This window comes from Balaenoptera musculus, chromosome 11 (assembly GCF_009873245.2).
Source record: "Balaenoptera musculus isolate JJ_BM4_2016_0621 chromosome 11, mBalMus1.pri.v3, whole genome shotgun sequence".
In the NCBI taxonomy this organism is placed as follows: domain Eukaryota; kingdom Metazoa; phylum Chordata; class Mammalia; order Artiodactyla; family Balaenopteridae; genus Balaenoptera; species Balaenoptera musculus.
The window spans coordinates 58494514-58506868 of NC_045795.1; the positions used below are offsets into that span (position 1 = coordinate 58494514).

Consider the following 12355-nt stretch of genomic DNA (forward strand, 5'->3'; position numbering starts at 1 on the left):
CAGCTGGTTCATTATTTATTTTTATTTACATAGTGAATTCTCTGGCATTTGTACCACCAGCAGCGGTTCCTGCTGGAACCACTCAGGCCAGCCAAGATTTCCAAAACAGAGTTCTATTGTGGAAACAAGCACCAGAGACTTGGTACGCTAGATGGGTTTCCGTGACAGGCTGCAGAGCGGCCCAGGGCACAAGCTGGGGTGTACTGTTTCCACCTCAAAGCCTCGAAGTTGGGCCTGAACACCTCTCTGCAACAGCCCCAAAGCTGGACCCTTCTGGACCCAAACATCCCCAAGTGACATTCGGTAGCCCCCCCACCTTTGCTGCACTCAGACATGGCCCCTTGTCAGTGGCTTTGCACGGAGGGCGAAGCCCTGTGGCCATGTCCTCCCTGGAGCCATCCAGAATGATCTCAGTTCTGGGTGACAGGTGAACAAATTTGGAGTAGGTCTTGGTCAACTCTGTGGTTCACTCATCCCAGAATGTGTCAAGGGCAAGGGGCCCCACCTGGGCATTGTCAGCAGTTCCTTGTCTGCTCTAAGCATCACCAAGAAGTGCTGGGGATGATGGGTTCACTGCTTTCCCAGGGAGAGCTGCTCTTGGAGCGTGGTCAATTGGCCTTTGAGGCGGGGAGCGGGGGAAGGGGGAAGGTTGTGCAGGTGGAGGCCGGGCCTTCAGGGAGCCCCATGCACTCAGCACTGTTTGTGCACGTGCAGCAGCTTTAGGGCTCTGGCAGAGCCCTCTCTCCCAGCCATACTGAAGGCCTCACCTTTTTCAGGTGTTAACCAGTGAGGTTGGGGAAGATGTGAACATCCAGCAGCTCCTGTCCTCGCCTGGGACGTGGAGGGGTCGGGCTCAACAAATTCTCGTCTTGCAGAGCAAGGTGAGCGAGTCATCAGACTTCTCCTGGCCCTGAACGTAAGGCTTGAAATGCCCCAGAAAGACCCGCGCTGACCCACATTAGAGACACAGAACCCAAAAAAGGCCTTTAGGTTCTGCAGAGCGCACTTGCAGGGCTGTTGTTTTACATTCTCCCCAACCAGCCTGGTTTTCATTTGTTATTAAGTGAACGAGCATTTATATAACACTACATACCAGGCACTGGCGCTCAACAAATGCCAGAGCCTTTGATTTATTTTACTCCAGGCAGATTTTTTTTCCCTAGTTCATGTAAATTTGCGTGACTGTTGTACTTGTAGGCTTTTTCCAGTTTCGTCCAGATGCCTGTAGGCTTTTGAAGGTTTTAATTACCACCCCCGCAAAAAAAACTTAGCCTGTCTCCCTCTTTACGCTCTAAATATTTTGGAGCATCTCTAGAGGCTAGGAACAGGGGCTCCACAGCCAGACTGCTTGGCTTCAAATCCCAGCCCACCACCCACCAACTGTGTGGCCTTGGGCAAGTTGCTTCGCCTCTCTGTGCCTCAGTTTCCTCCTCTGTGTACTGTGGATAATGACAGTGCCTACCCCACAGGGTTGTTGGGAGGACTGAATGAGTACAGATGTGTAAATTGCTTACCACAGTGCCTGGCATGCAGGAGACACCATCCGAAGGTTAGCTGTACCAAGAAACCAAGAGTCACACAAATAGGTGTGTCGTTTCCACTATCTGCCAAGTGCATCGCCTTCATCCCCAGGTTCCCAGGTGGCTTGTACCCTCAGGGTCTCCTGTGGGATCCCTGAAGCCAACATGAAGGGGGAGAGGTCTCTGAAAAACTGTGGTTAACGACCAGTGTGTGGCCTTGTGGTTCAAGAGACCTGAGTTTGAGTCTGGCCTCAGTCACTGGTCTATAAGTTTGGTGTCTTTGGGCAAACCTCTTCATCTCTCTGTGTCGCAGTCTCCTCACCTGTAAAATGGAAATAATAATGCCTTCCTTGTAGGGTTGTTGTGGGTTAAGTGAAATATCGTTTGGGAAGTGCCCAGCACAGTGCCTGGCCATAATAAACACTCAACACATTAGTTATTATTGTTAGTGTTGTTAAGCTGTGTAAACAAACGGTTAAAAGTAATAGTACTGTGTTCTTTAACGTTTAGATGGAATTACCACACAGTGCCACACGAGGGCACTGAAATGTGCTTTCAAAGCCATACTGAGGCCCTTTACCAGGGATCCTAGTGAATTTTGTCCCTGGCTCAGGTTTACCCAACTTTGTTCCATCATTTATGTTGTGTTGATATGGAAATCAGGGTTAGAAGGACCCTAGGAGTTACCCACTTTAAACCCAGTGTGATAAAGCCATCGTTCTGTCGGATGACATTCACCTCCCCTGTGCTGAGGGCTTCACCCAGGCCATTTTGGGGTTTCTCGAAGTTGCCTAATCCTAAAAATCACCTGTAGCACTTGTTTAAAATGCAGATCCCCGAGTTCTTCCCCTGGAGCTCTGACTTGTTGGTATGGAGTGGGCCCCAAGATTTGTCATCCCAAGAAGCGTCTTGGGGATTCCCAGGCTCAGACAAGTTCAGGGTACTGAATTCTCATAACAACATTATGCAGCGTGTACTCACAGGCCTCTTCACGGATGAGGGACCTGAGATTCAGAGAAGTTAAGCAATCTGTGCACAGTGACACAGCTAGCGAGGCTTTGAGCTGGTCTCCCGGCTTCCAAACCCTGCCTGCCCTCTGCAGCATCTCCTCCAAGTGGCCAGGAGCCCACAGCCTCCCGAGGAGCCCGCCCAGGCTGGGGTGGCCTGTCTGTTAGCTCTTCCTGGTACTGAGACCTGCTATCCTTTCCCTCCCAAGTTCCTGGGGCTACACATCTGCTTCTTGGCCTCAGAGATAGGGTGATTTTTCTCATTTACTTTGAAGTTTCTCTTTTCCAAGCTAAACCTCCCTAGTGTCTCCCCTTGTTTTGCTCAGGATGCCACCGCAGATCCCTCCCATCCCTCCCCCACCCAAGTCCCTCTCCTAGGGACCTCCACGTCCACCTGGAACCGTGTTGTCGCCTGTCTAGTGGGGTCTCCTGTCACATCACAGGGCGGCCCCCCTGAGGGTCGAGTCTGACTGCAGGCCTGTTGTGGAACCACCCTCAGGTTCGAGAGCTTGAGAAACAGCTGGGACAGACTCGGAGCCGGTCGGTAGAAACAGCCAGTGACGACTTGTCTGTCTATCCCGATCCAAGGAAGCTGTCGGCACAGGAGAAAAATCTGCTGAGGATCCGCAACCTGGAGAGGGAAAAACAGGAAAGCTGGGAGGTAATGTGTGCCTGGAAGGAGGTCAGGGGCGCCTGGGGCCAGGAGACCACGACCACCCCTGTGAGGACTTGGAGGCTCTGGGGTTTGGGGTCACCTCTGTGCATGTTCCTCACGTCCTATCCATCCCCCTTGAGCTGCCTGACTGGTTCCTCAACCAAGGCCCATTTCATGAACGTCGGGTGGCCCCATTCTGGCTGTTTTGGAGATGCTGAACCTGAAACTAGCTCTTGGTGGAATGAGGCACTTCAGTTTGAACCCCAGGCTTGGCGCTGTCCACCGAAGCATGGCTTTTCTCTTTTTGCCTCTCAGGCAGGGATTGAGGGTCCTCGGGACGACACACCCAGCGTTGGCCAGTGGGTTTCCTCTCGTGTCCGAGTCTGGCCCCTGTGTTCTCGGGCTGTCATCCATCTGGGTCACGTCCATCATGTGCTTGGGCTGCCTGATACCCCGGGAGGCCGAGGCTGGGAGTCAGGGGCCCGGCTCCACTGACTTGCTCTGCGACCTCAACAAGTCCCCTCCCAGCTCTGGCCTCACCAGCCAGTGAGAGCGAGGGCTCAGCCGTGGGCCGAGTCCCACTCAGCCCTGCTGCCCGTGACCGCGCCCTCTGGTTACAGAAACTTGCAGTGGAGCGGGATGCCCTCCAGAGAGAGCTCGAAGAGCTGAAAAAGAAGTTTGAGGGCGTGAGGTCCCGGAACAAGGTGCTGTCGAGCGAAGTGAAGACCCTCAGGAGTCAGATGGGGACCCTCGTGGAGAAGGGCCGGCATGACGACGAGCTCATCGACGCCCTCATGGTACAGCCACCTCTGGGACCCCCGCCCCACCCAGAGACCTGTGACCCAGCCCCAGCCCCTCCGGAGCCCTCCCTCGCCCCAAAACGCCACCTGCATAACCCAGGAGCTCATTGCCTCCACTGGGCCCAGCCCCAAAGCTTGGCCGCAAGTACGGGAGCAGCTCAGAGGTTGTGCGAGGGCCAGTACAGGTCGTGTCGTGTGAGGTTGATGCCGGGCACAAGCCACTGCACCTGTGGACCCCAAATGAGAAAGAAGAGGATGAGGGGGCAGCAAATGGGATTACGCCCTGGGATATTTCTCATGGAGGAACGGAAGGGACAACTGAGGGGGGCGCTGGTGCATATCCTTGTCTTTGTGACAGCATACAGCACCCCCGTTTCTGGGCACGTGCGGTGTGGTTTATAATGGTTAGTCACCAAGATAACCCTTAGGGACACATAATCCCATTTCACGGATGGGGAAACCAAGGCTCTAATTGGCTAGATAAGTCATCCAAGGCCACACAACTGAATTCAAACCAGATTTATCTGATCGTAAAACCTCCTTTGATTAACAAAGCCGCACTGCTTTCCTGACCCTAACCTGGCCTTTTCTCTCTGGGGCCTGAGCCACCCCAGGGTTTTGGCCTCTGAATTCCAAGTTGTGCCCACAGGCCCCTGGGGTGGTCATGACTGGCTTGACAGTGGTGCAAGGGGGAACTGACGCTGGCTTAGGCATGCCTTGGTCCATAATAATTCACCAGGCAGGGTGGTGGGCAGGGCACAGAAGACCTGGAATCTGGGCCCCCTCTGTTCATACCTCACTGTGTGATTCTAGGCTAGTTGCATCCCCTCTCTGAGCCTCAGGTCCCAGTTTTTATTTTATTTTATTTTTATAAATTTATTTATTTTATTTATTTATTTTTGGCTGCGTTGGCACTTTGTTGCTGTGCGCGGGCTTTCTTTAGTTGAGGCGAGCGGGGGCTACTCTTCATTGCAGTGCGCGGGCTTCTCATTGCGGTGCCTTCTCTTGTTGCGGAGCACGGGCTCTAGGCACACGGGCTTCAGTAGTTGTGGCACGTGGGCTCAGTAGTTGTAGCTCGCAGGCTCTAGAGTGCAGGCTCAGTAGTTGTGGCACACGGGCTTAGTTGCTCCGCGGCATGTGGGATCTTCCCGGACCAGGGCTCGAATCCGTGTCCCCTGCATTGGCAGGCGGATTCTTAACCACTGCACCACCAGGGAAGCCTCAGCTCCCAGTTTTTAAATAAGGTGTGGGCTGGATGTCCATTGAGGTCCCTGGAGCCACTATTCTTTGTCACTGAAGGTGCATGGTGAGAGCTGCAAACAAGCCCTAGCCCTGCCATTCACCAGCAGTGTGTCCTGGGCTCTCTGGGCCTCCATTTCCTCCACAATGAGGTGAAGACAACGCCCTCACCTGTTCCAGGTCGCCAATATGGTCCTTCTCAGCCCCCCAGGCAGGAAGCCTCCACCCCAGAGGTCTCCTTGGGAGCATCTCCAGGGATGGGGTCTCCATCAGGTGCTGAAGGATCCGTGGTGAGGGGTCCAGGTACTACCTTCAAAGGTGGTCTTCCAGCACAGTGGGATAGGGCTTCTTTTTACCCACTGGCTGAGGGGCCACCATCTGAGCTGTTTTCTGTTGTCCTGAGAGCCCCGTGGATGTCCTTCTTAGCCCCGATCTCAGGGAGAAAGAAGTTGAGGACAGGAAAGCCTGGTTGAACCCCCCCTGAGGACAGGCAAGGTGTTCCTCCTGCTTCTCAGGGGAACACTAGCGTCCCACTGTTAGGTTCCCGAGGGAGCAGGGAAGGGGTGGGAGCTGGGGGTGGGAGGAGGCGGTCTTCTCTCGTGTCCTTCTTTACCCAGGGCCATGGCTGACCCTCGCCCATCCTCCCACTTGGCCCCGCAGGACCAGCTGAAGCAGCTACAGGAGATTCTGGGCAGCCTGAGCCTGCAGGAGGAGAAGACACGAGTGTCCCGGCACCACCTGGACCAGCAGCTCAACAATGAGGCCCAGCAGAGCAGCAGCCTCGTGGCCCAGCTGCGGGCCACAGTGGCTGAGCGGGAGGCCAAGGTGCGGCAGCTGGAGGTGGAGATCGGGCAACTCAGTATGCAGGTGAGTAGGGCGCTGGCTCAGCCCAGCATCCGTTCCCACGTCCTGGCAAGTCCATCCGGTATCCAGAGAAACCTCAGCCACCTCCACTTCTCCCCACCTGCCTTCACTTGGGCTGTGCCACATCCTACCTGGTCCCACTTTGGCTCCCTGCTTCCATCTGGCTCTCCGGCCCATTGTACACGCACCTTTCCTCTCGAAGGGACACACCAGATTGTCTCCCTGCTCCACATAAAACCTGTCTGTGGCTCCCCATCACCCTCCGCCTCACTCAAGCCTCAAGGGTTCGGGCTCCTCCCAGCTCACCCTCTCCCTCCCCAGCTGTGGCCTTCATCCTCATGGTCCAAGATGGTGGCCACAGTGCCAGCCTTTACATCCACATTCCAGGCAGTGGGATGGCAGAAGGGAAGCCACGCTCCTTCGTCCAGTTTGCAGGGTGCCATGTGACTAGCTCCTGCTGTCCTCCCTCCTGCATCTTCTCTTCACTCCCCACTTTCCACAACTCTGGTCATGTGGATACCATTTAGCTCCTCCGTGGCCTTGCTTTCTCCCCATTCTGGGCCTGTGCACATGCCTGAAGCACAAACCTTCCCTTTCCTCCCCCTCAGCCTTTAGATCTTATTAGTCAAGAGCTCCTCCAGGAAGTTCCAGGGCTCCCATTCTGGGTTACGTGCACCTCCTGGGCACTCTCCTAACTCCCTGTACATTCCCAAGCCAAACTTTGGTCACGCTGTGTGATCAATTTCCTGTTTTCTCCCCCAACCTCTCCTTGAGGGGAAAAAGACCATGGTGCCTGGCCCAAGACTGAGCACACAGTAGTTGCTCAGTCAATGCTCGTCTAAGGAGTGAGCTCCTGAAGATATTTTCCCTTGGCAGAGGCCTGGAAGGAACAGCATCTTCACCTCACTGCTGTCCTGGCTCCAGGCACACAAAAGAAGGCTGATTCTCACCTCAGAGGCCACCGGACAGCTGGGGCCAAGCACTACCCACCAGACAAGCTGGCACACACTGCGAGTTTTCTCAGGATGGGCAGGGCTTGGGGGACATGCCAGGTTGTTTGGGGCTCACACCGACTGGCCCACTGTTGATGGCAGCCTGACCTCCTGCTGGGGGTCCTCCAGTGCTCCTCCTTCAGCCGGCCCCACCAGCCATCCGGAAGAGGGAGGGATGGGGGAAGGTCTGAGTGTCTCCAGCTGACAAAGGCCAGTGGCCTCAAGTCACACCTGGCATTCATCCGTGTGGGTGGGGCTACCTAGAGAGGTGGGCCTGTCCCTATACTTCCCCCTGGGACCTGAATGTGGAACAGCTTCCTGGCCCGGTCACCCTCCTTTGGCCATGAAGCTCCCTTTCTGAAGAGAGGCATTATTAGCTGTCATTATAATGCAAGGGGCGCCTTCACCAAACAGGCCTCGCTTTGCACTCCTGAAAAGAAGCCTCTTTCATTTCCCCTGAAAGCCCCAAAATCAAGCCAAGGCCCCCTCCTGCCTTCTCCAGGCCTCTGAGCCAAAGCCCTGAGAATGGAACCCACATCTGTTCCCTGCAGTATCTTCGGAATAAAGGAGTAGGCGAGGGGTCCAGTGGGCCCGAGGTCAACCCGACCTCCGCCAAGTTCCCCGAGGACCCGAGCCTGACCAAGTCCCCGGCCTCAGCAGGCGATCACGCTGGCAGGCTTGGATCTTCTCGGTAAGACAAAATGGGATGGAGGGGTTGGAAAGTGAATATTAATTATTCAGAAGAAAGGATGGGAAGCCACGGGTGCAATTTTATGATGTCTGTGGTATTGTCCTTCCAAAGTGGCGGGGGGGCTTCCGTCAGCCCTGCATCTGCGTGAAGGAGCCAGTTAGGTCCAGATACTATTACTTCAAGAGAGTTTGGTTGCGGCTCCCTGTAAAATCCTCTCCCAGCTGGCCTCGAATCTCACCTGCTTCTAGGATTCTCAAACACACCTGTGTTGGATTGTTCGAGGCTCTGATGTCCCCTGCTCCTGTCTTGTTTTGAGCAAGCGAGAGTTCTGGAAAGGAGGGCAGCAAATCCACAGGGCTGCTGCAAGGGCCGGTGCTGGTCCCCTCCTCTGGCTCCCCGGTTCCCTGCGGGCCCCTGCTCCCCGCGCAGCTGGGCCCAGCCTGCCTGCCCGTGGTGATGTGCCCATTCCGCCTTCGCACAGCTCCGTGACCAGCCTGGGCCACACACTGGTGGAATCTGCTCTCACATGGCCTTCCCTGCACGGTCCTCACGGGCCCTCACCCAGGTAGGAACCCAGGCCCCCCCCGCCCCGGGCCCTCACAGGCCTTCCCATGCTTGACTGCTCAGTCAGTATTGCCATCCCATTACAAGGATGGGAAACCGAGGCCAGGCCAAGTCCAGGGACTCTTCCAAGGTTCCATAAGGACATGGAGGGTCAGGGAGGTCCAGTGCCTTATCCAAGGTGATAGGGCAAGCGGCTTCAGAACTACAGTCTTGGTCTAGTGTTCCTTCCTGCTACCACAGAGTTAACACGAGGAATCTTCCAGGGCCTGGAGCCCAGCACCTTCCCTTGCCTCCTCTTGCGCATTGAGAGTCCATCTCTAGGGGGAGAAGTGCACGTCACATGGGTTCCCACTTTAAGCCACTGATATCCCCTCAGCTCTCTGGCCCCCTCTTGTTGATAGAATCAAGCCTTAGGGCTTCAATGGGCCCTTGTTCTTCCTGCCAGCTCACAGACAAAGGGTGGCTCTGTCCTGCCTCGGAGCCCCGTCCCGAGCCCTACCCACTGTCCACTGGAGCCATGCTCCTGCTGTCAGCTGCCGTTCCCACTCCTCGGGCAGGTCAGTTCAGGCTCCGGTCGAGCCTCGGAGGGGCCCTAGTCTCACGTTTGACTTGCTGTGTGGCTCCGGCAAATCGGTCCTCCTTGGGCTGCTATTCCCCAAGAAGTGCTTGGGATACTTCTGGCCTGACGTTTGGTAGCCCAGGTACCCGTGGGCCAAGGCCACCCCTGCAGATGCCCCATCCAGCAGCCTGGGGTCACAAGGGCACTGGGAGAGAGGGGCCCAACTCTGAGCCTCAAGGGCCCCTGCCACACTCTCCTCACACCACAAGGAAAACAGACAGGCTCTGTCACTCTGACGTGGTTGTCACAGTAGTAGAGGCAAGAAGACGGACAAGATGCCCCCAAGGTCCCTTCCAGGCTTATGTGGCCATGACCTTTGCACTCCACAGGGATACAGGAGCCGACGTGCCCTGGGCTGCCCAGACTGCTGGTTCTTAATCCTGTTTCTTCCACCACACACAAATATTTACTGAACCCGACCGTGTGCGGGCCCTGCCCTCATGGAACTTACAGTGCTCTCCCGTCGGTGACAGGACAGATGTTCACGGGGTGGGAGTGACCCCAGAGAGTGTGGGGTCACTGTCAGGGATGGCATGGCGGCTCTGACGGGGTGCCTGGGAGGCAGGCGGGGCGAGGGGATCAGCTCCTCCCCCAACACGTGAGATCACAGGGGTGACTGGCGTAGGGTTCCCCACTGCGCTGCGCACACGAATCAGCTGAGGATCTGCCAGGTTACATGCAGGTTCTGATTCCGCAGGTCAGATCCTGCAGGAAATGGGATCCTGCAGTTCCAACAAGCTCCCAGGTGATGCCACAGTCGCTGGTTCAAAGACCACGCTGAGCGGCAGGGCCTTAGAGTATATTTAGGAGCCAGAAAATGGAGAAGCCTGTAGTCCTCAGAGCCCATCTCAACCAACCCCCGTTTAGAGGGAGGACTGGGGCCCCACCTTCCTATGATTCTGGAAGAGCAAGTCAGCATCACCAGGGTCTCCCTGGGAAGGGTGAGGGCAGAGCAGAAAGCAGCTTGGCACTCGCACATGGGCTCTGGGGGCTTGGGGTCGGGGACAGAGCTCACCTTGGGTCCCAACCCCAGCCAGCAGGTAAGGCCCAGTGGTGAGGAGGGAACCGGTGATGGGCTGGATCAGGGCTGGAGAAAACTGAGCAAATTACAAAGCAAGTGTCCAGGGTCCAGGAAAGTGGACTGGGCTTGGGGCCATGCCAGGAGATACAGGAGGGCCAGGACAGGCTGACAGGGAGACAGAGGCTGGGCCTACCTGACACTGAGAAGGGCGGTCAGGTCCCAGGCCACACAGGTTCCCAGGGCACCCCCAGGTCCCCAAGAGCCAACTTCCATAGCAGCCAGACTAATTCCAGGCCCCTACAGGGATTGGATGGACAGAGGTGCTGATGAAACTATAGCCCTGCTGGGGTCTGGCTTTGGAGCCAGCTAAGTGAGGTCTAGAGACTTCAGCAGGGCCGGGAATAGTAAAGTGAGAAGACGCCAGCGGAAGAGGCCAGGAGGCACTGGACTGGCTTCTCCTCTCTGGCTCCCTCTGAGGACCCCTGAATGTCCTTCCAGCCCCTCCCACCACCACAGGGATAAGCATCTCTTCAGGTAACCCTTAAGTGACCTCTGCCCGCACCTTGGTCCCCAGGTTCTCGGACTCCCCAGAACAAAAAGCCTGGCAGACACAGGTGACAGAGTTCAAAGCCCTGTGGCAGGCCGCTGAGGTGGAGCGTGACCGGCTCACCGAGTTTGTCACCGTTCTGCAGAAACGGTAACACCTGGCGCCAGGGATGCACTCTCACGGGCCTAGGTGGGCTGGGGGTGGGCAGCCTGGCCCAAGGGCATCCCTCTTGGACAGAGGCCAGGCCGCGTCCATGACTGGGTCCACCTCACTGGTGAGTCTGGCTCCCACAGTGTTGGCCCCGGGCATTCCCAGCCACATCTCACGTGACCCTCAAGTGCCCCTCAGTCTCGGGGCCCTGTTGTCATACTTGTGGTTTGCCCTGTCCTACGTGCCCCCAGTAGGACAGCTGCATGCAGGTGGCTGTGAGGTGGGCATCTCAAGGGAGGGACTCTCTGGAGTAGGTAAATGAGTCAGATCAACTCACCAATAATGACGATCTAGGATGAACATGGCACTGTACTCGGTGTCACTGGCGGCTTTGGTGGGAAGAAGTCCCAGGCTAGACTGAGGTCTGGAATTACAAAGAGGAAGAGAGCCACTGATAGATGGGGAGCTGAGACTTCCCTGGTTGGGGGAGGAAAGTATGTGACCCAAGGCAGTGCACCAGGGGGTTTGGTTTCCTCCAAGGGGTTGTTGACAGATTTCTATTCAGATAAATCAGCGTTCCTCGCTCAAGTGACCCTTTTGGCAAGAACTGTAGGTGCCCAGGCCAGCACATGGCCCAACCATGTGACCTCCGCACTGAAAAATATAAAGGACACCACTGAGTGTCTGCCTGAACAGGCCGTGTCACATGTCAGTCAGGGCTCTTTGGTGACAGACAAAAGAAACCAGTTCTGGCTAAGTTAAGGGAAAGGAGAGTGTGGGAAGGTGCTGGCCGACTCCAAGGTACTGCCCTCCTTTGCAGGGCAGAAGAGGAGCCCAAGAAGATCCAGGGACCTTGGTAGCAGGAATCCTTGAGTGGTCTCTCCTGGGCCACTGGAACGATGTAGACCCAGTGGCTTTCAGTTCTTGTGCCAGTGGGTTCTAGGAGAGAAGGGCTAGCTGGCCTGGGTGGCTCACACGTCCAACCCTGGGCACAGGCCAGGCACCCTGATTGGAAGGACCTCCAAGTGCTGACATAATGGAGGAGGGGTGGGAATTCCCTGGCTGTCCAGTGGTTAAGGCTCCGCACTTCCACTGCAGGGGGTGTGGGTTCGATCCCTGGTCGGGGAACTAAGATCCTGCATGCCGTGCAGCGCGGCCAAAAAAAAAAAATTTAAATGGAGGAGGGGCATCGTGCTAAAGGGAAAGGTGGAGTACAGTCACCAAAGGAGCTGGGGTGCTGGGATGGCCACTCCCTAAGCAGTGAGGAGTGATCAGCTTTGTTTTCTTTTCAGTAGAAAAGGGAGGGTATGAATTTCAGACATGCTCAAGCAAATGAGAAAAAGTAACATTAATTCTTTTTCTGTCATTGAAATATACTGGAGGGCTTCCCTCCATTATATTATGTGGTGCAGTGGTTAAGAATCTGCCTGCTAATGCAGGGGACACGGGTTCGAGCCCTGGTCTGGGAAGATCCCACATGCCGCGGAGCAACTAAGCCTGTGCACAACTACTGAGCCCGCATGCCACAACTACTGAAGCCCGTGTGCCTAGAGCCCATGCTCCGCAACAAGAGAAGCCACCGCAATGAGAAGCCCGTGCACCGCAACAAAGAGTAGCCCCCGCTCGCCGCAGCTAGAGAAAGCCCGTGCGCAGCAACGAAGGCCCAATGCAGCCAAAAATTAAAAT

The 12355-nt window shown here is 56.0% G+C and overlaps 1 protein-coding gene and 1 long non-coding RNA gene across 4 annotated transcripts in view; one reads left to right on the forward strand and one right to left on the reverse strand.

Moving 5' to 3' along the window:
- Nucleotides 1–12355, forward strand: part of CCDC13 (coiled-coil domain containing 13) — a 29598-nt gene that overhangs the window by 11557 nt on the left and 5686 nt on the right. For both annotated transcript variants that reach the window (XM_036869975.1, XM_036869974.1), the window contains 7 exons: nucleotides 777–881; nucleotides 3027–3188; nucleotides 3803–3979; nucleotides 5882–6088; nucleotides 7629–7768; nucleotides 8250–8333; nucleotides 10547–10669. In XM_036869975.1, coding sequence (XP_036725870.1) covers nucleotides 777–881; nucleotides 3027–3188; nucleotides 3803–3979; nucleotides 5882–6088; nucleotides 7629–7768; nucleotides 8250–8333; nucleotides 10547–10669 — 998 coding nt within the window. The remainder of the gene's footprint in view (nucleotides 1–776; nucleotides 882–3026; nucleotides 3189–3802; nucleotides 3980–5881; nucleotides 6089–7628; nucleotides 7769–8249; nucleotides 8334–10546; nucleotides 10670–12355) is intronic.
- LOC118904142 overlaps nucleotides 1–12355 on the reverse strand; it is a 27455-nt gene continuing 15100 nt past the window's right edge. Inside the window, exons 3-6 of one of the 2 annotated variants that reach the window (XR_005021935.1) lie at nucleotides 11007–11093; nucleotides 10166–10269; nucleotides 2922–3158; nucleotides 1–1842 (exon numbers count right to left, since the gene is read on the reverse strand). This is a non-coding gene — a long non-coding RNA (uncharacterized LOC118904142). The remainder of the gene's footprint in view (nucleotides 1843–2921; nucleotides 3159–10165; nucleotides 10270–11006; nucleotides 11094–12355) is intronic. The other variant, XR_005021934.1, reaches the window with a different exon arrangement.